Source organism: Leuresthes tenuis, unplaced genomic scaffold, assembly GCF_036924035.1.
Source record: "Leuresthes tenuis unplaced genomic scaffold, fLeuTen1.0.hap1 SCAF_16, whole genome shotgun sequence".
Lineage (NCBI taxonomy): Eukaryota > Metazoa > Chordata > Actinopteri > Atheriniformes > Atherinopsidae > Leuresthes > Leuresthes tenuis.
In genome coordinates, this window is record NW_027325370.1 from 2,917,403 (window position 1) to 2,944,607 (window position 27,205).

General features: G+C 44.8%; 2 protein-coding genes across 3 annotated transcripts; both read right to left on the reverse strand.

Annotated features, from left to right (window-relative positions):
- Positions 1 to 785: 785 nt before the first annotated feature.
- Positions 786 to 3,790, reverse strand: ndufb11 (NADH:ubiquinone oxidoreductase subunit B11). Its single transcript, XM_072366725.1, has 3 exons — positions 3,563 to 3,790; positions 2,247 to 2,377; positions 786 to 1,002 (listed from the first exon to the last, which is right to left on the reverse strand). Exons 1-3 carry the CDS (start codon positions 3,734 to 3,736, stop codon positions 870 to 872), a joined length of 438 nt encoding a protein of 145 aa, XP_072222826.1. The 5' UTR covers positions 3,737 to 3,790; the 3' UTR covers positions 786 to 869.
- Positions 3,791 to 7,083: 3,293 nt separating this feature from the next.
- Positions 7,084 to 17,133, reverse strand: tbc1d25 (TBC1 domain family, member 25). Of its 2 annotated transcripts, XM_072367406.1 has the most exons (7): positions 16,950 to 17,133; positions 14,742 to 14,851; positions 14,517 to 14,671; positions 14,300 to 14,427; positions 12,739 to 12,927; positions 12,341 to 12,616; positions 7,085 to 10,662 (listed from the first exon to the last, which is right to left on the reverse strand). In XM_072367406.1, exons 1-7 carry the CDS (start codon positions 16,992 to 16,994, stop codon positions 9,043 to 9,045), a joined length of 2,523 nt encoding a protein of 840 aa, XP_072223507.1. In that variant the 5' UTR covers positions 16,995 to 17,133; the 3' UTR covers positions 7,085 to 9,042. The 2 variants fall into 2 exon arrangements, with proteins under 2 accessions (XP_072223508.1, XP_072223507.1); XM_072367407.1 differs by lacking the exons at positions 14,300 to 14,427; positions 14,517 to 14,671; positions 14,742 to 14,851; positions 16,950 to 17,133 and adding an exon at positions 13,655 to 13,733 and having other exon boundaries at positions 7,084 to 10,662.
- Between the last annotated feature and the right edge of the window lie 10,072 nt (positions 17,134 to 27,205).

A 27,205-nucleotide genomic window follows, 5' to 3' on the forward strand; every position in this document is an offset into this window, starting at 1 on the left:
AACAAACTTTAAACGTTTAAAATCAGTTCTATAAAGGACAGGAAGCCAGTGAAGGGAGTTAAGAACAGGAGTGATGTGCACAGGTCTGTTAGTGTTGGTTAAAGACGGGCAGCAGCAGCGTTTTGCACCAGTTGAAGGCGACTGAGAGAAGTCTGTAATAGATAAAATCAAGTGATGGCAATGACAAAAATAGCATTTGCAACATCAAAACACAGAATTTGTGATTTCATTACTGATTAAATCAAATACGACAGCTAAAATTAGACGTCTTTGGGGTCTGAGTAGAAGCTGTCGGTCACTCATTTAGATGGGATAGGGGTAGAGTGCCTGTGTAGAAATCCCTCCGTTAGCTCTCCTATAGCTGCAAGTAGCCACATAACAGCAGCTATGAGCTAACAGAGCTATAGCACACGTTCATTCATTCATTCTTCTTAAAGTATTGGTGAAATAAAGACAGATAATGCCTTATTTAGATATTTAGAGGCTGTATACCCTTCTATACCCTGCTCTTTCCCGTTATATGGATCGCAAGGAATCTAAATATCTTCCTAAGGACGCCATCTTTCACCAAACTGTTCTCGGTGAGCAGATGAACGTATTTCATGCCAGAAATAAGGTCCAGGTTTAAAAACACCCCTTTAAGTCCATGTTTCACTGTAATAAATGTTGAATTTGAAATGTTATCATCAGCACTTGTTCATACAAAAGCACTAAAACCTGTCAGAGCTGGTCTCAGCAGTGTTGAGTGTCTGCATTAATCATTAAACATGGTCCACGAACAAGAGTTACACAATCCAACAAGCATATCATTTATTCTATCATAGTGAAATACAATAATGAGGAAATACAGTAGGTCTGTTCTGGAGATGTTACTCCTCCCCACCGGCGGAGGGCAGGACGATCTTGCTTGTGTCGTAGTAATTCTCTTCGATGAGCGGCAGCCCGGCCATCTCCCTCTGCTGGATGAGCCGCTCTGCCTCCCTTCTGGCCCACTGTCGCATTCTGGAAAACATCAAGAACAATCAGTCATAAACTCCTGTTTAAACGTCTCATTGTTGCACGAAAAGCCCACTAAATCCTCACAAGTGTCTCAAGGGACCTCATGAGCGTAGAAAAGGGCGGGACTTTATCCAGCTGTGATTCTGAGTGAGATTATCAGTGCTCCTGTGTGTGCGGGTTACAGAAAATTCACCAAACTCATGCCTGTGTTGGACCGTAAAGGTAAAGATCATTTTTAAAACTTTAAATGGAAAGTTTAAAGGGCCTCCGAACAGCCCGCGTTTCCACTGGAGGAAACTCAACGGGCAACACTTGGCGTTTTTCGTTCCTTTTTTCGTTTTTCAGTGTCAAGCATCAAACAAAATGAGACGTTTTTTTTTTTTTCGTTTTATTTCAGCCTCAAACTTGAATTGTTTCTGTCAGACGATCTTTAAATCTGCTCAGGATAAGGTAGATACGTGCATTTAATTCAGTTTACAGGGTGGCCTTAAAGTCCCACGGCCCTTGAAGGTGTCACTGCAACTGAAACAAACACTCATTTATCCTCGCTCAGCTGCTCTGGGTGAAGTTTAGACATTAAGACATTCTTTAAAAATATTTGGCTCTGAACGACTTCTGGGTCACGAGCCGGAGGATGGAGGAGAAAGGACACAGGCAGCTTGGAATTAGACAAATTAAATGACCTGAATAAACAGGCCTGATGTTAATACAGATGTGCCTCAAAGTGTAATACCACAGATGTCCTCTTGGTGCCGAGTCCTTTTTCAAGTGATCTCAAAGTCAAAGTCAAATCAGGAAGAATCTCACACACAGTTGTGGTGTGGTCATTAAACTCAATCCTGGCTGTTTTAAGGCGTTCATTCTCACATCTTACAGCAAAATCAGACATGTTTAATATCATCGTAAGTCTGTGTTTTCAACCAATACGTGCGCTGCTGTCACTTCCAAAAAAGCAGCAGGTGAAGCTGTGGCTGACAGTAGCAGAAAGCAGAAAAACAAGTGGGCCACGTCGTGCAATATATGTCTTAAAATAAGGTTTAAAAACACCGGAGTTTCCCTTTAATGAGCTTTTTGGTTCACTGTAATCATGGATGGAGTTTGGGTTGCTGAGGACCAACATACCCCAAAGAATATTTCATCAAAAAGTACCAGAAAATGTTCAGCATTTCGATGTATTGTCTCCTGAAACAGCAACAACAGATCAGACGCTTCAAATGAGAATCAAAGATGAAGAACTGAGAGCTCACCCGAGGTCGGGGAGATAGTGGATGAATGTTCCTCCAATAACGAGAGTCACAGAGATGCCAAAGAAGAAGCCAATCTTCATGTTCCACTCATCTTCCACCGGATCGCTGGAGAAGCCATGATAGTCTGGATTCTGACAAAACACAAAACAGGAGCGTTTACCTTCAGCTGAGACGATTTATACAGAAACAACAAGCTTTACATGGAACATAAAAGCTTTAAAACTGTAAAACAGGCCTTCAGTTCAGCTAAATCAGTTCATTCAATGCAGTGTGAAACAGGAGAGTCTGAAGGTTTGATTCAAAAGAAGAAGAGCTGCAGTTATCTGGGACTTTGTTCCACATATGTGAGCCTTAAACAGTGAAAGCAGCTTCTCCAGCTTTAGTTTAACTCTGAGGACAGAAAGCAAACCTGTTCCTGAGGTTCAGAACGCAGCAGAAGATCTGAGATGAAACCAGTCAAAGTGTTTTAAAACCAGCTCTCTGATGGACAGGAAGCCAGTGCAGAGGCCTCAGGATGGAGGGATGTGATCAGACCAGGAAATAAGACAAATGCATGGAGCATCTTTTCCAAACACATCAGTCCTTTAATCCTGGAAATATGCTCCAGGTGACAGCCGGCTGACTTAACATGGCTGTTAAAGTCCAGGTCTGAGCATCACTGAGCTCAGATATTTAACCGTCATTATCTCCCTCGAAAGACTGAAGGAAATTCTGGATCCGTGAAGATTGACAGCTGTCCTGAATGTTTTCCACTTGTGAATAATCTTTCTCTCTGTAGAATGATGGACTCCAGATAGTTTGGAAATGGCCTTATAACCCTTCCCAGACTGATGGGCAGCAGCAGCTGCTTCTCTGAGATCATTGCTGGTGTCTTTCCTCCTTGGCATCATGTTAAACTGACAGAACTCCTGCTTTTATAGAGCTGCTCACACTGACTGAGGATCAGTTAATCAGAGCATTGATCAGCAGCTCCTGGCTGCTTCTTACCATCTTTATTCCTGTGGAAGCAGTAAGGGTTCACTTAGTCTTATATTGAAACAATGTAATGCCTCGTTTTAATTGTGTGGTGTTATTTTGCCCAGAAGCTTCAATTCCAGACCAGTAAAGTGACTTTAATGACACACGAGTTCATGCACTGCAGACTGTACGTTCTGCAGATAATTAGTAATAAATATACTATTATAAATTCAACTCATTATTCTTTCAGCTGCATATTTTAACTGTCAGGTCAACGCCGGAGTGTTTGACACAGAAGTGAATGTTGACGCAGGCTAACGTCACGGTGTTGTCATGGAGTATCATGGAGAGGAACTAACCTTGACGTACGGGCTGACCTCGCCGTGTCCGGACTGCTCCGCGGCGGGATGCAGCTCCGTCACGGCCGGCGCGCCGGTGGCACTGGTCGGTTTAGACTGAGAGACAAACCGGGCCGGAGGAGCAGCGAGAGAACGGGGCAAAGCGAGCCCGAACCGTGAGAGCCGGGACAACATTTCACCTGCCTGTGAAGGATATTGTTGATCCGGAACCGGAAACGGGAGCTATAACCCTTCTTCTTCTTTCGTTTCCTGGAAGTGAACACGAAAGCTACCGCCACCCAGCGGCGGTTACTGGTAACTACAGCGCTGTGCAAAAGTCTGCAGCCCATCCGAATTTCTTTAAACATTGACAAGAAAACAGAAGCTGTCGATAGTTTTTTAGGCCTGTCACTTTTTCTTTTGTCCTCCACTCGAGTTTCCTCAAATGTTTTAAGGCCACACTGCTTTTTTGTTTGTTCCTCTCCAACAGGCTTTATTTGGAGAGATAATACTGAAGTATTTCTTCCTCTCTCAAAAAACTTATGGGTTCAAATGATATTATAAGCCTGTAAATCAATGTTTACAAACGTTTCCAGAGTATCTAAGTTCATTTGCATGAAGTTTTAACAACTTGTGAAATAAATCTGAGAAAAAGAGAAAATTTGTAGAAAAAAAAATAGCATTTGTTGTAAAAAAGAGAGCATTTTGATGAGCTCGGTTTGCTAACTTTGCTGAACAATTACTTCTGTGGCCACACATCATAAGAATGAGATTATAGTTGATGTTAAAACCAAGTGAAGCAGAAATGGAAAAGTTTTCCAGGTGCACAAACGTGTGGGTAAATGTCTTCTGTCATGATGTATTGTTTTGTCATTTGTTTACCTGCCTGAGGACAACGGATGAAATTTAGCGCCTATGCTAACGCCGGCATATTTATATTGATGCTTTTTAGCTGATGTATTGATTAACGTGCATTGTCCTAATTAAATAAATGAATAAATAAATAAAAAACAGCTTCTGGACACAATCCTGGGTGTAAAGAAGCCAGATTTAATGAATGTTCCCCAAATAAAATTAAATTAAAAGAAGGGAACTTAAATGTCATGTGTTATTACTTTAAATATAAGTTAAAAAGTCTTACTCTCACCTTGTGGGAATGAATATGATGCACACAACCAGCCTTCATCCAGTCAGTAGCATCGATTATTATTTATTTGTGTCCAATATACAATCAGTAACATTATTGTGTTGTGATTTAAAAGTTTTGTGCACATACATCATTTCATGAGATAAATCATTTTTCAAACAAAAGCACATTTTCCATCTTATTTTCCAGCCGGTCTAAAGTACTTCAGTTTGTTTCAAAGAGGCTGTTAAATACTGATATAGAAAAAGGAGGCGGAACAGAACGATAACATGATACAAAGATCTCACTGAAGACCTCAGAGCTGCTTTAGATTCGTCTGAAACAGAAACTAAAGTCATTCATCACAGACAAACAAATATGGCCACCTTAAAAAGCCTCTGGTTTTGTTCTGGAGCTCCATCAATGATCCCCCCCCCCCAACACAAAGAGGCTGGGAGGAAGTCTGGTTTCATGCAGCTCGACTCAACAGGGCCCCGTTCTTTTTAATCCGACTCGTCTGGATTACACCGTGGAGGATGAAACATCTGCATTTTCTCAAGTTTTGTCAGAGCAACAAATTCAAAAGACAAACAGGAAGAAGGCCGGTTTGTCAGAGGAAGTAAAACTGTGAGCCAGCGACTCATTTTCAGGCAGAAAAATACTTTTTCTCATCATTAGCCTCATTAGAAGTCTGACCACAGCCTCTGAAACACTGTAAAACACCAATTAAAGAGTAGAAAACCAGAGCAAAACACAAGGAAAAGATGTGAATGATCTCCACAAACCGATGCCCCTGGGACTGAACTGGGAAGAACGCAGTCTCCAAGAGAAAAATCAGGACTGAACAGTTAAAAATGTGAGAAGAACGGGACCCGGGGGGTGCGCTGGTTGGATTTTCAGTCCCCAAAGCCGGCTGAGGCCTCTGAACATTTTCACTCAATTAAAACAACAAAATCTCTGATTAATCTGATGCTAATTTCTCACGAATCGTTAGCATTGAGAGTTTGAACCTTCCGGTGATGCCAAAAGAAAATAAGATCACCTTAACAGAGTGAGATCCATCTTTATCCCGCTCGTTCCATTCAAAAATTCCCTTTTTTCACGTCTGCAGATACTTCTGAGACGTCCCGATTAGCAGCTTTAGCTTTGTTCCCAGTCAGAAGTTGAGCTGGAGCGGTGCGGCTCATCTGGATCTGGGTTTGTACCGTCAACCCTGCCTGAACGAGGGCAGGAAATGCCCCAAAAAGCTTTTAATTAACGGGGAGTCGGATCCAAAAAGGGAAAAAAGGCTGGAATCAAACCCAAACCCAAAGATAAAACTGTGGAGCTCACATGTGAACTGTGTGATGTCACTGCAGACGGATGTCAGAGCACAAACAGAAGAAGAAGTCAAGGCTTCTGATTCAGACTCATGAGGCACTTCTGTGCTCAAAGGCTAATAAGTTGTTCCTGGATGTGTCATCATTACCAACACCACCTGGACTCTGTTCCTATCAGGGAGCAAGGACAAAGACATGTGAAACACGCCGTTATGTCATCAAATCAGCCTCGATTAGACAGACATTTCCAAAGCTTCGTGACATCAGAGCACAAGAAACACGAGAGAAAGATGGTCTTTGGGAAACTGAGCTGAAATCACACGGAGAAAGCATTAAATAACGGAGAGAAAGAATGTGGCTGAGATCCAGGAGGCCATCTCTGCAGTCCTTACTTACACTCGCTCACATTTAGGTGACAGCAGCGTCCAGTTGTAAGGACAGAGGTCTCCGGTGGTCGATCTGAGGCTTTAAGCTTTAAGCTTTAAGCCAAATATATCCATCATTATTGTCCCGACAGGTGCGTCATCTTTTAGTGTAAATGTTTAAGTATCAGAACATCATAAAAAGCTCTTAAATGATGCAACAACATCACACTGAGTCATTATTTACTGAGCAAACACTGAGACAAAACACAGAAGCAGTGTGTGAAAAACTAAGTGAACCCTAGAGGGTAAGAAGCAGCCAGGAGCTGCTGATCAATGCTCTGATTATTGATCCTCAGTCAGTGTGAGCAGCTCTATAAAAGCAGAAGTTCTGTCAGTTTAACACGATGCCAAGGAGGAAAGACATCAGCAATGATCTCAGAGAAGCAGCTGCTGCTGCCCATCAGTCTGGGAAGGGTTATAAGGCCATTTCCAGACTATCTGGAGTCCATCATTCTACAGAGAGAAAGATTATTCACAAGTGGAAAACCTTCAGAACAGCTGTCAATCTTCCCAGGAGTGGACGTCCCAGCAAGTTCACCCCAAGGTGAAGAAGCCCAGAGCTACATCTCAGACTCTACAGGCCTCAGTTAGCATGTTAAAGGTTAAAGGTCACCCCAAGGTGAAAAAGCCCAGAGCTACATCTCAGTCTCTACAGGCCTCAGTTAGCATGTTAAAGGTCAAAGGTCATGACAGCACGGTTAGAAAAAGACTGAACAAGGATGGCTTGTTTGGAAGGGCTGCAGGAGAAAGCCTCTTCTCTCTAAAAAGAACATGGCAGCACAGCTTAGGTTTGCAAAGCTGCATCTGAACAAAGCTCAAGACTTCTGGAACAATGTCCTTTGGACAGACCAGAGCAAAGTGGAGATGTTTGCTCATAATGCACAGCAGCACGTTTGGAGGAAACCAAACACAGCATATCAGCACAAACACCTCATACCAGCTGTCAAGCACGGTGGTGGAGGGCTGATGATCTGGGCTGGTTCTGCAGCCACAGGACCTGGGCACCTTGCAGTCATTGAGTCCACCATGAACTCCTCTGGATACCAAAGTATTCTAGAGTCAGATGTGAGGCTAAAACTGGGTTTTTCACACACTGCTTCTGTGGTTTCTTCACTAAATAATGACTCGGTTTAATATCTCACCATTTCCCAGGTCACCAGCATGCAGCTGCAGTAGATTTAAGCAGCCGAGACCAATCACAGTTCCACAATGAGTAAATTACACCTCTGACTGTCCTTGAAGTCCTTCAGCTGAGACATTTCTGTGGCTGTAACAGAACTCTTAAAGTTTGGCTTCACTTCTCCCTTTTAAACGACTGATATGTATCATTGCACTGACCCACAATCTCTGATGTTCAAGTATCTTTAAAAGCTGTTTTCTCCCCAAAACACCCGAACCTCCACTTCACTTGGGAATAAGCCGAGTTTATGCTTCTCCGCCACGTAGAAGTTCTGCGTTGAGGGAACAGGTTGCTCTGCAGGTCACCAGGCCGGTCGGGGGGGTGTGGCTGTGTGGTTTCAGGGGTTATAGCCGAATCCTTGCTTGCCGTAGCTTCGCCGTCAAAAATGAGGGAGAAGCATAAACTTTCCATGTGAATCTCCAGTATTTTACAGAAGCAATCGGCCTTTTTCCACACATTAAACCACTGTAGATTAATGACAGAAAAAGCAAAACTATCAAGCTAATGGCAACAAGATGACAGGCTGAAGAAAAAGACACGTTGATTAATTTTGGCTCGTCAGCATAAAGCATACACGTATGAATAGAAATATAAAAAAGTGACAGGTCTGGGCTGCTGAAACATGACTCTGTTCAGGCCAGGGACCACATATGAAAGATGGACGCAGCTGCTGTCCGAAGTGAAGCCTGTGCAGTACCAGTGGTGCCTGCTAGGGGGCAGCATCACAGGTTCCTCCTTCATCAGATTCAGTCAATGTGGAATCATTCAATATATTTACTCCTAATCAGTATGCTGGTGGTCATTTGGAAATAATTCCATCATTAAACATGTTCTCGGCCTAAAAAAACCGTGTTTCTGCAGCTGCACCCTCTCAAAGAACCAAGATCCTTCAAAACCGCAGCTCCGACACCAGCAGCTCCGTCCATTTCTTACACGCAGTTCATGGCTTCGACCCTTCGCATCCAGTCCAGCCGCACAGCACTTTGGATCGGTTAAACTAAAAGACACATTGTTTCCTGTTTATGGAAAAGTTTTTAGATTTAAAACCAGCCAAATTCAAACGCCTTTGAGTGTTCCTTCAGCTGAGACATTTCTGTGGCCTGCCGGCCGCCACGTGAGCTTGTAAACAAAGAGAAGAAGAAGAGCAACACAGGCTAAATGCACCGAGTGGGTAAACCTTTGAGGATCTTTGTCGGCGCCGTCTGAGCATCATCAGAGTTTGAAGTTTCATGCACCGGCAGCCTCTGAGAGTGCGGTAACAAAAGAAGCCGTCGATAGCATAGAAAAATTAAGTATTATGACTACAGATACAAGGAATATATGCTATCAGGCATCCACAGAATGAGAAGATTCTTAAAAGCCCAGATCGGTGTTAGAGGGCGTCTGAAAAAGCCTCCAAGGGTCTGCTGAGGAACCCACTGAGGACGGGACTCCAGAGATGCAGGACTGGCTCAGGATGTGGGGGACAGGGCGACTGGAGCTGCCGGCGAGGGAATGGTGGTCGTCAGGTTGTAAGTGGAGTTGGGAGATGACGGAGGAGAGGCTAAAGGACTGTAAATGGGCCTGGCAGAGACCGGTGAACAAGGGGATTGCTGAGCAGCCGTCGCCGTGGTTGGCGAGTCCGAGCTGACCTCGTCCCCCTCTTCGGAGTCCCACACTTCACTCTGCAAGTAGTCTGCAAACAAGGCCTTGGCCCTCTGCAGCACCCGGCTCAGGTTGTGGCGCCGCACGAGGCGATCAAAGTGCATGGCCAGCTCGTTGTAGTCCAGGCTGTTCTTGATGATGTGGTCCCGGTGCTCCAGCAGGATGGACAGGCACAGGAACAGCATGAAGGGGTTGCCTTTGCCAAACTCCTGGGGAGGCGGCAAGGAACAAGGTTTGATGCTGGTGGCTTCAGCCTTCAGAGAGCAGGGCGTGTTAGCTGTGCTGCTGGGGGATTTGACGCCAGGGGAGGGCAGACTGTTGGAGTTTGACCTGCTGCCGGACAGCGAGTGGCCTCCTCCCCCGAAGGACAAAATGGGTGAAGACAGCAGGGACCTGTTGTGCGTGTGAGAGGGAGACGCAGCACATGTTTTCACAGTGGGAGTTGTGGGGGAACTGATCCCTGTGGAGCTCACAGCTTGGGCAGAAGAAGCCAAGCCCTTCGGGGCAGTTCTTGACGAGGCCTCGCCTCCATTGGGCGTGGATGGAGATGCTCCCGGCCAGCTGGAGCGTGAGGCTGGAGATGTGGGCGAGACGGAGGAGCCACTGGGGAAGAGAGGAGGTGATGAAGCACCGTCACAGTTTTTAATGAGAGGCGTTTTTTCTCCCGGGTCGTCTTCGCTGTCGACTGTGGACTGACGGCTCGGGACGCTCGTCTCAAGCTCCGAACTCTGTGGATCCTCTGCCTCCTCCATGTCAAAGCTGTCTTCACTTCGAGCTGTATAGTACTTAAACTCCCCAAAACTGGCCTGCCTCTCACAAGGAGGACCCCGAATGTGTGACCTCTCCATGGCTACAGCAGGAACACCCCCCCCCCTTCCAGTGCTCGCAGTCTGCCCGTCTTTCTCCTCAGTGGCAGGATTCCTGCTCACGTCCGGCTCCTCTCTTGAGGGCCTCAGCATATGCCGCCTGCGCTGTTTCTCCTTTTGTTCCTTCTCATGCACGAGGCAGTTCTCAACAGTCTTATCCTCGCCTTTGCAGGACATCGTTTCGTCGGCCTCCAGCGGCGGCCCCAGCAGCTCCACTTCAGTCTCGGGAGGATCCGGGGGCAGGGAGCTCCACGTGACCTCCAGCATCCTCAGAGCGTCGTCGAACGCAAACTCTCGCTTGAGCTCCAGAAGAAGCCAGCGGTAACAGAAGAAGAGGTCGTCGGCTCCCCGGGACACCAGGTAAGAGTAGAATTCTGGATCCGAGTACTGCAGAAGCAGCTTCAGGTGCTGGAACTTGATCGACATGAGCTGCCCGTCAGGCCGGAAGTTTCCCTCCAAACGTTTCATGATGCCACAGAAGCAAATGAAGGCATGCGCCTCGTTGTCCATGACGGCGAGTATCGGTGAGGCGATATCACTCATGCCTTGACAGTAAGAGATCTGAAAAACATCAAGACACAAAGTGTTCACAAACTGATGTTTGACCTCATTTAACTGGTTTCTGAGCAACAACCACGTTTGTCTCGGGCTTCAGAATATTCATTAATCTATAAAAACTCCAGATTAAATGCACCAAAATCCAAAATTAATCTCAACCACGCCAATAAAATGACTTTTATTTAAAGGAGGCGTGTGTGTGCTTTACTGCCATCTAGTGGTGATGTTACAGATTGCAAGGCCTCATTCTTCTGGGACTGTCAAAGGGGTATAACAGAATAACTTTAATTTATCACTCGTGAGATGCCAAATCTGGCTTCCAAGAGCGTTCTGGTCAAGATCGACAGCAGCTAAGGTCAAAAAGAGCAAAACAACAACACAAACGCAGAGTAAACACAAATAAACACAAGTACGTTCAGCTCTTCTTCTTCTTCTGTCCCCCTCCCCGGTTACACTCTCAGTTTGAGTTCAGCTCTTCTTCTTCTTCTGTCCCGCTCCCCGGTTACACCCTCAGTTTGAGTTCAGCTCTTCTTCTTCTTCTTCTGTCCCGCTCCCCGGTTACACTCTCAGTTTGAGTTCAGCTCTTCTTCTTCTTCTGTCCCGCTCCCCGGTTACACTCTCAGTTTGAGTTCAGCTCTTCTTCTTCTTCTGTCCCGCTCCCCGGTTACACTCTCAGTTTGAGTTCAGCTCTTCTTCTTCTTCTGTCCCGCTCCCCGGTTACACTCTCAGTTTGAGTTCAGCTCTTCTTCTTCTTCTGTCCCGCTCCCCGGTTACACTCTCAGTTTGAGTTCAGCTCTTCTTCTTCTTCTTCTGTCCCGCTCCCCGGTTACACTCTCAGTTTGAGTTCAGCTCTTCTTCTTCTTCTGTCCCGCTCCCCGGTTACACTCTCAGTTTGAGTTCAGCTCTTCTTCTTCTTCTGTCCCGCTCCCCGGTTACACTCTCAGTTTGAGTTCAGCTCTTCTTCTTCTTCTGTCCCGCTCCCCGGTTACACTCTCAGTTTGAGTTCAGCTCTTCTTCTTCTTCTGTCCCGCTCCCCGGTTACACTCTCAGTTTGATTTCAGCTCTTCTTCTTCTTCTGTCCCGCTCCCCTGTTACACTCTCAGTTTGAGTTCAGCTCTTCTTCTTCTTCTTCTGTCCCGCTCCCCGGTTACACTCTCAGTTTGAGTTCAGCTCTTCTTCTTCTTCTGTCCCGCTCCCCGGTTACACTCTCAGTTTGAGTTCAGCTCTTCTTCTTCTTCTGTCCCGCTCCCCGGTTACACTCTCAGTTTGAGTTCAGCTCTTCTTCTTCTTCTGTCCCGCTCCCCGGTTACACTCTCAGTTTGAGTTCAGCTCTTCTTCTTCTTCTGTCCCGCTCCCCGGTTACACTCTCAGTTTGAGTTCAGCTCTTCTTCTTCTTCTTCTGTCCCGCTCTCCGGTTACACTCTCAGTTTGAGTTCAGCTCTTCTTCTTCTTCTGTCCCGCTCCCCGGTTACACCCTCAGTTTGAGTTCAGCTCTTCTTCTTCTTCTGTCCCGCTCCCCGGTTACACTCTCAGTTTGAGTTCAGCTCTTCTTCTTCTGTCCCGCTCCCCGGTTACACTCTCAGTTTGAGAAAACGCCCATCGCCAAGCAGCTCGCCGATCTGAGGAGGAAACCCACACACAAACAAAGGCTCCAGCCACCCACCTCCACACGTCTACACACCTGAGGATGCGTGATGGCAAACGTCGTGAGCAGGTCTGTGAGGGCGGTCAGGTGGGGGCTGTCCTCTGAGCCCGCATAGTACGGATGAGCTCGATCCGTCCTCAGGACGTCTTTGAGGACATTCCCGCGGATGAATTCGAGGTCCTCTGGGCTGACCCGAGCGGTCCACTCCCTCTTTAACTGGTCGTACTCCCTGGTTTTCCTCTTCATGTAGTCCATTCTCTCCTGCCCACTCAGTCCGTCAGGGTAGACATTCAGGAGGTAGCGCCAAACAACCTAAACAGGACAGAAGCCTGTTAGAGTTACAGTTTGGTCTGGAAACATCTGGATCCTCCCGCAGCTGAGCATAGATGGAGAGGTTCAGGATTCAGAATTATAGTAAAACGCAGATACTGAACCTTTCGCAGCGACGGCTCCACACCGCCGTGGTAGATCCGCAGTCGGAGTTCCTCGGGGCGGGTCAACTGGCCCTGGCCGTTAAGGTAGCTGTGAAACTCGGAGTCGTTCAGGGGGGGCTTGAAAGGCTTGATCTCCTCCCCATAAGACCAGGTGAGGGCTTGCTGGACTTTGGACAGGGTCCGCCCCACCTGAACAAGTCAAACAGACACAAACAAAGACCCTGAATCACAGAGGAAGGAAGGTGTTGGACTGAATGAACGTGTGCTATAGCTCTGTTAGCTCATAGCTCTGTTAGCTCATAGCTCTGTTAGCTCATAGCTGCTGTTATGTGGCTACTTGCAGCTATAGGAGAGCTAACGGAGGGATTTCTACACAGGCACTCTACTGGGACCACTTCATCCACACGCCCCCCTGCAGCACAGTTTATTCACTCCGTGCTCTGTGACACTGAGCTATAGCACACGTTCATTCATTCATTCTTCTTAAAGTATTGGTGAAATAAAGACAGATAATGCCTTATTTAGAGGCTGCATCCTCTAAGCCCCGTTCACTCCGTTATATGGATCTCCAGTTATCTAAATATCTTCAGAAGGACGCCGACTTTCACCAAACTGTTCTCGGTGAGTAGATGAACGTATTTCATGCCAGAAATAAGGTCCAGGTTTAAAAATACCAGAGCTCCCCTTTAAAGGGGATAATTAGTACTGCATCATGTAGTGAGGATGATGTTTGGCCCTGGATGGATGGATGGATGCCAGTAAAAAGCAGGAACACTGAAATGGCTTCATCCCAATCCTCCAACAGAGACAGGCCACATAGATGTTGTGAAGTGTATTTAAGATTTAAAAAGACAAACTTTTTCGGAGCTGTATTGAAAAAAAAGTGGACTGTGTGCATGTCCTGGTGACCACTGACCTGATACATTATGACCTGACTTGTTGGGTGACCAACTGTGTCTTTGTTTTTTTGTTCAGTGTTGATTTAAAGATGTTCTGTTAAAACAAAGAAAAATAAAGTTTAGAAAACCAAAAAAAAAGGTGAGTGGAAACGTGTCTGATTTTGTTCTCCACTGTTTGGAGTCAGAGACTTTTCTCCATTATGATTTCTCCATCTTTTTAATTTTGATTTGACACAGGCCCAGTTTGGATATGCACAGGTTTGAACTGAAGAAGCCTTTCAGATGAGAAGTGAAACATCTTCACAAGCAAAGAGGAAGTCCAGCTGCCCTTCTTCAGGCTCTCAGGATCATCCTGGCCTGGATGGCTCCGTTTCTAAGGCTTTTTTCTCTGTGAATTCACATCATCTGTTGGCAAACTGCCACAGTTACCAGCTGGTGGTTGTAAACCAACTCAACTTTCCTCCATTTAGGCTCAACAAAGATACCTTTAAGAGCTGCAGATGTTTCAGGTTTATTTCATTTTTTGTGCAACAGCAGCCGCCGCTCTCGTGTTTATGTGTTCAACGGCTAAGAGTAGCGAGAGTTTAGCAAGAACAAAGGGGACAGACTTCCTCCAACAGTTTTAGGAACAAAAACATGAGGATTAAAGAAGGTGAAGAAACCTGTGACAGCAGAGACTGAGTGAAGGGAAGAGCTGCAGATGCCAAAGACCGTGTCCTCTCTGCGAGGAGCTGCTCGGAACCAATGACGTCTTTGGGGCTGATGATGTCCCAGTCCTCCATCACAGGGCCTGCAATTGAACAAATAAGAAGCTCACTGAACACCTCTTTCATATCCTCTCCTCGTCTTTGTGCTTTAAGCATAAACCTGAGCTCTTACTGTCTTCGGAGGGTTTTACGTCCATCTTGAGCTGCAGAAACGGTTTGGCTGCGCTGACAAACGCGGCGTCCAAATCCCAGTCAGACAGCAGAGACAGATACATTTCCACGCCACTCCGGTCCCGAGACAGGTAGCTGATGCTGAAATTCCTCTTCCTAGTTTGGGACACAGCCAATTAAAACAGGCTTGCCCACATAGTGCAGTACAGTTCAAGCGCCGTCTTACCCGTTGAGATCGAAAGCTCTGATCAGTATGTGCTGCAGGACCTCCAGCGATGTGATCTGAGGGTCAACAGCAAAGGAGCGAAACTCCACAGGAAGCACGCCGTCGCATTTCTGAAAGGAATCACACCGCATGCTCTGAAATATCATGAAATACAGAAGTTTTATTCACACAGAAAGTGCTGCTGAGGAAGGGTTGCAAAGCAGAACATGAGTAACCGACTGACTGACTGCAGGAGAGCAGCAACAATGATCAGCAAAGGAAAACCAGAAGAGTTTATCCGAGGAATGGCCGACAAGAGACAGAAGTGAAGCAAAACATGAGGAAATGCACAAACAGGAGGAGCAGAACACGAAAGAACTGAGAAACCAAAAGAGAAAATGAACAACAGATCGTGACAACGCTACTCATCTGGCAGGTTTGCTTTGGAAAGTATTTGAAAAAGGGCAGAAACTGCCATGAAAAGCTTGACTCCAACCAATCAGGTGAGCTGCACGTGCTCAGATAACAGTGTTCCCTGCCCCCCCCACATCCAGAAAGAGTAAGGCTTCGCCATGCATCTGATCTCTAACACCGACAGTGAGGCGATCAATTCTTAAATCAAACGTCCTGCTGCTGCTATCTGACATGCTTTGGCTCAGATACGTTAACTTTTAGGTTGAATAATCCTTCATTTACAGAAGATTCAGAGAATCTGGAGACGTCTCTGTGAACAGGAACACAGCTGAACATCAGTCCTGGATGCCTGTGACCTTCAGGCAGCTCTGCATGAAACACAGACCCCATTCTGTCCTGGAAATCTCTGCCTGGGCTCAGGAACACTTCCTTTCCACTCTTAATTTTCACCTTTCTTCTTCTTGTGGCGTGTTAAATCTGCTCAGAACCATTTTCTTTTTCATTTCAGACTGGCCGACGTGGTCTAACAATGAAATCTTAGACTTTTTAACCCCCAAACTCCCTTTTTTTTGTTGCAAACACTTGGCAGAGCCCAGTCGGCGCTCTCCTCCCGGGCCGGATGCCTCCGTCTGACATGCTGAAATAAATATGTGGTGCTGCAACAACAACTCCTCAGTTTGTTCCAGGGCTGACTCTGGAAAACCAAACCAGTTCCAAACCACAGAACAGACCGGGCCTTTTCTGGGACAACTTTTCCCCACATACCGCCTTGTTGTTGTTTGTGTCACCGTGGGGAGTAAGTGCGGCTGGGAGGCCGGCTACGGAAGCCCAGAGGGAGCAGCAGCAGTGGAAGTTAAAGAAGAAATTCTCCCAAACCACAAAGTGGAATTAATCCATAAAAGCTGTTTTTTCCCCCCAGTCCTAGTTCAATTTGAATAAACCATTTGGCCTGGAAGATGTAGACATTATAACTTTGAACTGTTTTCAGTGAAAGATGTAAAAAGATGGAGCACGAACAGAGCAAACAGGCCCATTTGAGTCGAGATGAGCCTGTAAATGCAGAATAATTCGATCCCCATCTGCATTATGTGCATGTTTGCCTGGTTTTCTGAGGCTTAATTTCGTAGGAGTCTGCTCTGACTAACATGTTCACATACAGTCATGTAAACATGCTTGTGAAGTGACATGTTATGAGTCAGAATGAAGACACCAGATGTTTGAGAAGGAACCTGTTTGTTACCAACTGAACCGGATTATTTACAACGATTATTCATCCTCAAACACATCTTTTAAACGTTTTGTTCAATTTCACACGAGCCATATATTACTGACACAACCAGGCCTCAACATCAGGTAACATTTGACGTCAAGAAGGGCTCCTGCGTGCTCGCGCGCACGCATTTTCTGAGAAGGAAGATGACGTCAACTCAGCCAAAGAGGGTCCACCGCTTCAGTGTGAAGCTCTGAGTTGGATGTTGTGAGCGGAATGTCACGGAAAACCGTCAAAGTGTCGGAAATAAGCTGCTGCTGTCGATCAAAATGACCTGATCGGAGGAATTATCGATCAGCATCGGCGGCAACAAACAAACACACAAACAAACAAAGCTGCTGGTCAAGTCAATAAAGCGACGCGCTGCTGGACGGCAGAGTCTGGCGTTAATGTTTCCTCTTTTTAAACACAAACCAATCGACGGGGCGATGTTTAACTGATTTAACTGATAAGGGACGTTAAAGGGAAGCGAGTGTTCGACAAAGAGAAAGCAAACAGTAAACAGACGGACCACCAGCCGGGGTAACGGTCGCTCACCATCCTACCTTCACTTTCACACGAACCACCCCCCTCTCCTCCTCGCTTGCCATCTTAAAGACTCCGTTTCGGAACAGAAGGGGTCCTCTGAGCTTTATTTTCCTCCTACATCGACACGGCCGTCGTTACATGATGATGCTAATACAATCCGAGTTCCTCCAGTTCGTGATCTTCTTCTGCTTTGATTTTTTACAGCAGGTTTACAGCCGCGACAGCGCCATCTGCTGGTTGAAGGCAGCATGTCCGCAACCATCAGACTTCCGGTCATAACACGAGCCACGTGCACAACTGTTTAAAAGTCCTGATCCAGCCCTCATTTCTTTAGGTTTTCCTTCCTTACAGCCAGAGGAATGTGTTTTTTCTTTGTTCAGCCACTTAACTCTGACCTGTGAAGCATTCAGGCAGAAAAAAGGCTCCTAACTCAAGGGATGAACCAGTGTTGTTGACAACTTAGCAAAGAAGCCATTTTAAATAGGATCTTTAGGCACTTTGTTACTATTCAATTCAATTCAATTTTATTTATATAGTGCTAAATTACAACAATCTCAAGGCACTTAAGTAATATAGTCCAATTCAAGCCAATTGGAATTCAATTCATTGTAATCATAATCCAATTAATTCATATAGAGCCAATTCAAAAAATAATATCCGAGCTAAGGAAACCAACAGATTGCACCGAAACTTGTCTTCAGTCCAATCTCCCGTCCTAAGCCTGAGGGACCGTGGAAAGGAACGACTCCCTTTAACAGGAAGAAACCTCTGGCAGAACCAGACTCAGGAAGAAACCTCTGGCAGAACCAGAACCAGGAAGAAACCTCTGGCAGAACCAGAACCAGGAAGAAACCTCTGGCAGAACCAGGAAGAAAGCTCTGGCAGAACCAGAACCAGGAAGAAAGCTCTGGCAGAACCAGACTCAGGAAGAAACCTCTGGCAGAACCAGAACCAGGAAGAAACCTCTGGCAGAACCAGAACCAGGAAGAAACCTCTGGCAGAACCAGACTCAGGAAGAAACCTCTGACAGAACCAGAACCAGGAAGGGTGGCCATCCGCCTCGACCAGCTGGGGTTTGAGAAGACAGAAAAGAGGGAAAAGAGGGGGGAAAAACACCATAACACCATTCAAAGGATACCTGCTGGAACAGGGAAACACAAGTTAATAACCACAATAATGTCACATGGACATAAAATCATTTGAGAAATTAAACAGGGGGAAAAAGAGAGCAAAGTGAGGAAAGGTGTGACAGATGAGGTCCCCCAGCAGTCTAAGCCTATAGCAGCTTAACTACTTACCAGCAGCCTGTCACAAAGACACATCATTTGTTCCCATTTCTTTAGCTGCATCTATGAAAAACAGCAAAGAAAACACAGTTTGACAGACAGAAAATAGGATTTCTGCAGCAACAAGGTGATTCCCAAAGAGCTATTAGCTGAAAACTTGTACAGGGTACATGATACCCTGTATAATTAAACGTATTACTCAGATAATTTATCTTCCTTGGTTGTAGAATCTTGCCATTGTTCAAACGTGCAGCTGAGTTTCAGCAGAACTGAACATTTATTTTGTTTTTCCTTGACAAAACCTTTGATATTAACAGTTTTGAGGAAGACAGAAGAGTATTTAGGAGATTACTAACTCCTACAGTGGGTATTTAAAAGAAAAAAGGAATAAATGCAGCTTTTTTGTGTTGCTTGTTTTCGTGAAACTTGCACCATGTTCCTGTTATATTTTGTATCTTTGTGAAAGTACCTGTTGTTTTTGCATGTGTCATTTTGATAAAACTAGCTTGAGTTCAGGAATTTTGTGCCACAATAATCTGAACTGTGGGTTTACTTTATATGATTTATTTATTTATTTTGATTTATTAAATCACATTAAATATTTCTATTCCCATTCCTTATATCAGTCATGTTCATTTTCAACAAAGAAATAAACTTTATAAGTTAAACCTCTTCCCAATATACACAATGAACATGTATTCAGTGTAGATATATTTTAAATATGCATGGAAGGGAATTATTGTCTTATCCAACAGGTAATGTTCAGATTTAGAACTGTTCAGCCACTGATTCAGCTGCAGCAGGGCAGTTATTTTGAGGTAAAACCAAACTGGTGGGCAGAGTAAAGCAGTATCTGAACATCAGCACCACACAGCTGTAATTCAACAGATTCCAGAGTTCTACAGCAAGACCTTCAAGCATCCCCAAACAGAACACCAGCAGAACCCAAAGTATGGCTTTCTTCTTTGATTTGTCAGCTCGCCCTCTGCCTCCGACGAATCAGAACACAGAGAACAGATGCCCTGCAGAAAGATATAACCAGCAGGAAGAAATATGGGATAAAGGGAATATTAGGGACAGAAGTTCCACCCAATGCTGGTGTTTATGTTCCTGTCGCCACCTGACTGTCATGGTCCCAGGTCGGTGGTCAGGTAGCTCCACACCTGTCAGGATGGGAATGAATATCTCAAGCAAAGCAAGTTTATTATTACCTGAAATAATTTACCTGTTGTAGATACCAGGGATTGAAGCCAGTTGGTCGCAGGTCGGGATCATTGCAATAAGATGATTGATTTTGGGTAATATTGACATTTTGACTGCAGCTATTCCACCGGTGAAAGAAAGTTCATCCATCAGTTGAGATCGTCGGCAATGGTTTGAACAACTCTGACAGCTTGGGGGGGGGGGGGGGATGTTTGTTTCTCAGTATTTTATGTTGCCAACAGGTAAGGGAGGGGGTGCAGCCATCCAATCCTCCACTTAATGGCAGGATGGTTGATTTAGTCCAGTTTATTGAGTAATCTGATATATTTGAGAGCTGATTGATGAGCTTTATCACTTTTTGCAGTGAACTGGATGTGGACTGGAGGTAAAATAAAATGTAATTTGCTCACCAGCTAATCTTGAGATGGTAACTGGAAACATGGATGCCTTGGATGTTGCGATTCTGGCGCATTGTAACTGCTAAATGTGCCATGGATATGGCAAATAGTGGTGGAGAGATTGGGCATCCCTGTCTGATTAGAACAGGTGTGCGCTCCGGCTGATTAGAGCAGGTGTGCGCGCAGGTGAGCGCGCAATCAGCGGACCTATATCAGATGCGGCTCACTGCAGCTCAGACAAACTGTGTTCGGCTGCTGAGGTCTGGAGACGCACCCCAACAGGTAAGAAATATGTTTTATTTGAACAAATGTCGCTTCTGGTGGTGTTGATTTAAGCATTGTTTCTGTTAATCACGTAAAGCTGCGTGTTAACAGAGCTTTAAAGCAGCTCACCGACAGGTTTGAGAGAGGCCCTCCATCCGCCTCTAATCCAAGGCGGATCACAGCAGAACAGCCGCTTTAAGTCCGCAAAATGCGTAAATTCGCCTGTTTGTTACGCAGAAGCCGATAGGTTAAATGTTTGTGGAGCTAATTGTTGCAGGTTACAAAGAGAAATGTTTTCATTCACAAAGGGAACCGAGGACAGGAAGTAACACCTTTTCCCTCCAAAAACTTGTATTTTCCCGCGTGTTCCCGCATCTTGTTTCCTGTTTCCAATTAACCGGCAGGTGTGCCTCATTTTATTCTCTCTTTAAGTCCAGTTTACATGTTAACCTTCTTAAAACGGTCATTTTAAAAATGCAACCTGTCTTAACTTCAGACATCCTACATGAGACTTGAAGAGCTTCCATGTTGACGCACCTGCGCTGTAAAGCGCGTGCACGATAAGAGCTGATCGGCTGTTTGCATCTGATCGGTTTCATTGATTATTATCAGCGTCACTACAACTGCTTTCATTCATATTAATCAGTGTAAACTACTGTAATGCGTTATCAGCAGGATCGTCCAAATAATCAGCGGGATGGCTTCAACTCCTTCAGAGTTCCCACACAAACACGGGCATTTGAACGCATCACTACAGTTCCTGTTCTGGCTGCCTGTAAAATACAGAATAAAGTAGCTCATAAAGAATTAAACTGTTTGGGTCCTCGGAACATCAATTACATCCAGTTTTATTTATTTCAGTAGCTGAGCTCAGGAAACCAACAGATTGCACTGAAACTTTTTTTTTATCCAATCCAATGTGTCTGAACATCTTGGTTAGATGTGCTTTTGATTTGGTTTTGATGTTCTGATTCTCATCAACAGAAATGTGCTGGACTGACTGGAGCTGAACACATCGCACAGTGGGCGGAGACAAAAGGCAGAGGAAGAAGAACCAGAGGTACTTACATCCTGTTTGATTTGATTTCATAAAACATTCCCTGACTGGTTATCGGCCTTTAGTTGGGACCGGATAACCCGTTAAGGTTCTGTTCATGGCTCAGCCGACATTTTACATGAATTCTGAGAATCTGCCTGAAGACAAGATGGCTGACGTTTAAAGAGGGCATCGAATGCACCTCAAATGGATCAATTGTTGGTCCCAAAGTTAATGAAGTGCTTCAACTTTGTCCGTTCAGATATTAAGGCAAAGTCAAATTTATTTGTAGCACATTTCATGTACAAAACAATTCAAAGTGCTTTACATAAAATAAAAGCATTGCAGCTTTTAGCTTTTTGGAAGCAAATCGTGACCAAAATTCAAATTGAAATGCATTTGCAGAGATGCTTTTTCATTTTCAGAATGTGTCTGGATTATTTGACTCATAAATTAAATTAGTAATCAATCAGGACGACCAACCATCAACATCCCGTTAGAGTCAATTGAAAGCCATTTATTAAATGGTTTAAAAATAAAGGAAATAGCGGAGGAGGACCATCCCACGCCGAACAGCTCCGCTATTTCCCTTATTTCCTTTATCAGACCCAGATATGTTATTAGATTCTACCTGCTCAGCTAATTCTAACAGTGTTTGCACAGTTTGAGGGAGCGCCATGATCTGTGATGCGTCCTCTAAAGAAATTCAATCAATTTCCCGGCACATTTGCAATGTAATGTATTGTTTTTAATGGCGAGCAGTGACCAGTTGTAAAACTTTGAGGTTTCGCCACGGCTGCTCCCTTTAAGGTTTGACAAAGATTTGTGCAACTTTTAGCCCCCCATGACTGAAGAGTAACCTGGCCAAGTTTGAAGCCTGTTGCATGAAATGTGCAGGAGGAGTTCGATCACATCCGAGGTGTGGAAACGGGCAAAAATGGCGCCAAAACGCATGTTCCACTCAAAATGGCCGACTTCCTGTGGCCCTGGCACCATGGTGTCCATAGGCTTTTTTGTGCGTCTGGGCATGACGAAGACATGTACCGAGTTTTGTCACGGTACGGCAAAATGACCCCATTCGTTAGGCGTAATTGTGTTTCTTCATGGCGTTTTCTGTTTGCTGAAGCTGCTATGGCCTCCCTAAACTGAGCCCTCGTTTTCTCATTAATGTACCTCTTCTTAACTGAAAAGCTGGTTGTTTGAGCATTCTGAGTGATCAATAAATCAAATAAAATACAGAAGTGGTCAGACGAGGCCAAATCAATAACCACAACAGAAGAAATGTCAACACCTTTGGAAATTACCAGGTCCAGAGTGTGACCTCGAAGGTGGGTCGGTTCTGTTACATTCATAAATATAAATATAAATTCTTTGGCTTTACCATTCGTCATATTATCTATGTGAATGTTAAAATCTCCTGTCAAGATAAAATGGTTAAAATCAGTCGAGATAACAGACAATAATTCAGAAAACTCGCACAGTATCCTGGAGATCTGTAAATGATTAAGAACAGAATTTTAGGAACACCCTTTAAAGTAAAACTAAGCTATTCAAAGTGACCAAATGAGATCTCTTTACACTGGAATGTATCTTTAAATAAGTCAGCTTCTACCCCACCTTTCCTCCCATTTTGGCATTAAATCCATAAAAAAAAATTTGGGGGTGCAGTTTCATTCTTACATCATCATTTTAGACAAGGTCGGCCATCTTGTCTGCAGCCAGATGCTTCCTGAGTTCTGATGTAAATCGGTTTCATATAACTGAATAAAAGCATGTGAGCAGATCTGTTCCCCTTAAGTGACTTAGAAGTTACACTGTTTATGCTGGATGATCCCAATTATTGTTTTAAATTTCTCTTAAACAGTTGAATTGGTCTGATACAGCAGATTATATATTTGAGGTTTACGGCTGTAAAATGAACGCATCCAGACTCTTATGTCTCAGTTTGAATTAACCTCTGAACCCAGTTGAGCCACAAACTGCTTCTGTAAAACTGAACCTCTCTTTTTCTTTCTTCCACAGACAGATCGTCTAAAGGTCAACAACCAGTAAGCGCCACTGTTCTGTGGTTTTGGTAGGCCGCTGCGCCTCCTCTTGGCCGCCGTGCTGCTGTTTCTGGTCTCTGACGACCTGTCTCCATGTGCCTTGATAAGAATTTGGTGTCACAATGAGGTCTGAGCTTATTGCCAAAGTTGAAGCAGCGCTGGAGAAGTTTGTGAACCTTTAAAACCTCTGGTCCTGCGCCACACTGTCCAGTTTAGTTTAGCTTGACAGTTTTTGTGGCCTCTTCAACATGAAATTCATGTGCAGGGCTCACATGGAGGTTTAGTTTCATCACAGTGGTGCAGCATCCCCCAACTTCAGGGGGAGCCACCAAATTCTCTAGTGTTACTTCAACTGTCTCATTAGATATTTTGTGCCATTAACCCCCCCCACCTTCCTCCCGCAGGTAGAAGAGTGAACTGTAAGTCTTATTCTTCTTTTACATTTCTTTGCGTCCTTCGTCTACTCCTTCATCTTCCAAATAAAATTTTTGCGCTCCAACATCACAACGACTTTTCTTCAATTCTCCATTAACTACACCAGTTTACATCAACTGTAAATTGGTGATGTTAATTTACATTTAACTGACTGTTGAAGCGTTTATTCAATAACAGTTCAGCACTACATATAGAGTTTGTACCACATCATTTCTTGTTTGTGTTGGTCTGGAGTCTTTGTTTGACTTTTTTTTTTTACAGGTTTTCTGTGATGACTGGACCTCATTAAAATGTATTAGTATTATTCACTCCAAAAGTACCAAACGGTCGTGTTAGTTGCCGGTTAGTCCATAAAATAGGTTTAGATTAAATGGAGCAGAATCTGGATCTGGTTGGATTTGGATTGGATTTGGATCTCGAAGGTTAGTGGGCTAACCTGACTTTTTTTACAGGTTGGATATCTAAGGTTAGTGGGCTAACCTGACTTTTTTTTTCAGGTTGGATCTCAGGTTAGTGGGTTAACCTGACTTTTTTTCACAGGGTCGCTGAGTAACGACTCCACCTCATCTGGATCTATCCTCCCGCCAAGACGAACCATCTGTCATATCAAAACAGTTTAGCTGCTAATTTGTCCGTAAAATCGGTTTAGATTTTAGATCTTATAGACTTTAGATCATACCTTTGGCATACCTTTAGATACCATCTAAAGGTATGCCAAACTATTGCCTCTGTCTTGGCCTAGGCCCTCTGTCTTCTCCCCTCTTGGCCGCCGTGCCTTTCGCCCCCCTTTTGGGCACTGAGCTCTCTTCTTTTTTATTTTTCATACTCGTAAAGCTGTTGTCTTAACCAGTTGCCCCCCCCCCCTTCTGACCATCTGCCCCCCCCCCATTGGCCCCCTCTTCTTTTTTATTTTTCATACTTGTAAAGCTGTTGTCTTAACCAGTTGCCCCCCCCCTGACCATCTGCCCCCCCCCTTGACCCCCTCTCCTTTTTTATTTTTCATACTCATAAAGCTGTTGTCTTAACCAGTTGCCCCCCCCCCACCCCTTGGCCCCCTCTCCTTTTTTTATTTTTCATACTCATAAAGCTGTTGTCTTAACCAGTTGCCACCCCCCCCCCCCCCTTGACCACCTCCTCTTTTTTTTATTTTTCATACTCACAAAGCTGGTGTTTATAGTCGGGTGCTCGCTGGTGTCCGTAGTATCGCGATTTTTTAAAATGGGACACAAGTAACAGTCTGTAAGTCGCGCTCGATTTTGCCACACAAACATTATCGCGCTCTGCAAACTGTACAAGTTCTTCATTCTAATGAGTCTGTTGCAATAAGTTCAGCCCTCATTGTGTTAAAGGCACCTTCAGTTTCACCTTCTCTCTTTGATTTACCTTACCGGACACTTAGGTCAACCTTTTCTATCAGTCTATTGTCCCTTCTGACCATTTGTCAGACCATTTAGATCGATTTCTGTTTATACCATCTAAAGGTATGCCATACTATTGCCTCTGTCTTGGCCTCAGGCCTTTACTTTAACTCTTTCTGGCCTCCGGGCCCTTTATCCTTCTTGGCCTAGGGCCTCTGTCTTCTCCCCTCTTGGCCGCCGTGCCTTTCTCCCCCCCTTTTGGGCACTGAGCTCTCTTCTTTTTTTATTTTTCATACTCTTAAAGCTGTTGTCTTAACCAGTTGCCCCCCCCCCCCTTAGCCCCCTCTTCTTTTTTTATTTTTCATACTCATAAAGCTGTTGTCTTAGCCAGTTGCCCCCCCCCCTTAGCCCCCTCTTCTTTTTTTATTTTTCATACTCTTAAAGCTGTTGTCTTAGCCAGTTGCCCCCCCCCCCAGCCCCCTCTTCTTTTTTTATTTTTCATACTCTTAAAGCTGTTGTCTTAACTAGTTGCCCCCCCCCCCCCTTCTGACCATTTGTCAGACCATTTAGCTCAATTTCTGTTTATACCATCTAAAGGTATTCTTATTGGCCGCCGTGCCCTTCATCCTTCTTGGCCTAGGGCCTCTGTCTTCTCCCCTCTTGGCCGCCGTGCCTTTCGCCCCCCTTTTGGGCACTGAGCTCTCTTCTTTTTTTATTTTTCATACTCGTAAAGCTGTTGTCTTAGCCAGCTGCCCCCCCCCTTAGCCCCCTCTTCTTTTTTTTATTTTTCATACTCTTAAAGCTGTTGTCTTAGCCAGTTGCCCCCCCCTTAGCCCCCTCTTCTTTTTTTTTATTTTTCATACTCATAAAGCTGTTGTCTTAACCAGTTGCCCCCCCCCTTAGCCCCCTCTTCTTTTTTTATTTTTCATACTCATAAAGCTGTTGTCTTAGCCAGTTGCCCCCCCCCTTAGCCCCCTCTTCTTTTTTTATTTTTCATACTCTTAAAGCTGTTGTCTTAACCAGTTGCCCCCCCCTTAGCCCCCTCTTCTTTTTTTATTTTTCATACTCTTAAAGCTGTTGTCTTAGCCAGTTGCCCCCAGCCCCCTCTTCTTTTTTTATTTTTCATACTCTTAAAGCTGTTGTCTTAACTAGTTGCCCCCCCCCCTTCTGACCATTTGTCAGACCATTTAGCTCAATTTCTGTTTATACCATCTAAAGGTATTCTTATTGGCCGCCGTGCCCTTCATCCTTCTTGGCCTAGGGCCTCTGTCTTCTCCCCTCTTGGCCGCCGTGCCTTTCGCCCCCCTTTTGGGCACTGAGCTCTCTTCTTTTTTTTATTTTTCATACTCGTAAAGCTGTTGTCTTAACCAGTTGCCCCCCCCCCTTAGCCCCCTCTTCTTTTTTTTTATTTTTCATACTCATAAAGCTGTTGTCTTAACCAGTTGCCCCCCCCTTAGCCCCCTCTTCTTTTTTTTTATTTTTCATACTCATAAAGCTGTTGTCTTAACCAGTTGCCCCCCCCCCTTAGCCCCCTCTTCTTTTTTTTATTTTTCATACTCGTAAAGCTGTTGTCTTAGCCAGTTGCCCCCCCCTTAGCCCCCTCTTCTTTTTTTATTTTTCATACTCATAAAGCTGTTGTCTTAGCCAGTTGCCCCCCCCCTTAGCCCCCTCTTCTTTTTTTTATTTTTCATACTCTTAAAGCTGTTGTCTTAACCAGTCCCCCCCCCTTAGCCCCCTCTTCTTTTTTTATTTTTCATACTCGTAAAGCTGTTGTCTTAACTAGTTGCCCCCCCCCCCCTTCTGACCATTTGTCAGACCATTTAGCTCAATTTCTGTTTATACCATCTAAAGGTATTCTTATTGGCCGCCGTGCCCTTCATCCTTCTTGGCCTAGGGCCTCTGTCTTCTCCCCTCTTGGCCGCCGTGCCTTTCGCCCCCCCCTTTTGGGCACTGAGCCCTCTTCTTTTTTTATTTTTCATACTCCTAAAGCTGTTGTCTTAACCAGTTGCCCCCCCCCCTTAGCCCCCTCTTCTTTTTTTTATTTTTCATACTCATAAAGCTGTTGTCTTAACCAGTTGCCCCCCCCCCTTAGCCCCCTCTTCTTTTTTTATTTTTCATACTCTTAAAGCTGTTGTCTTAACCAGTCCCCCCCCTAACCCCCTCTTCTTTTTTTATTTTTCATACTCTTAAAGCTGTTGTCTTAACCAGTCCCCCCCCCCTTTAGCCCCCTCTTCTTTTTTTATTTTTC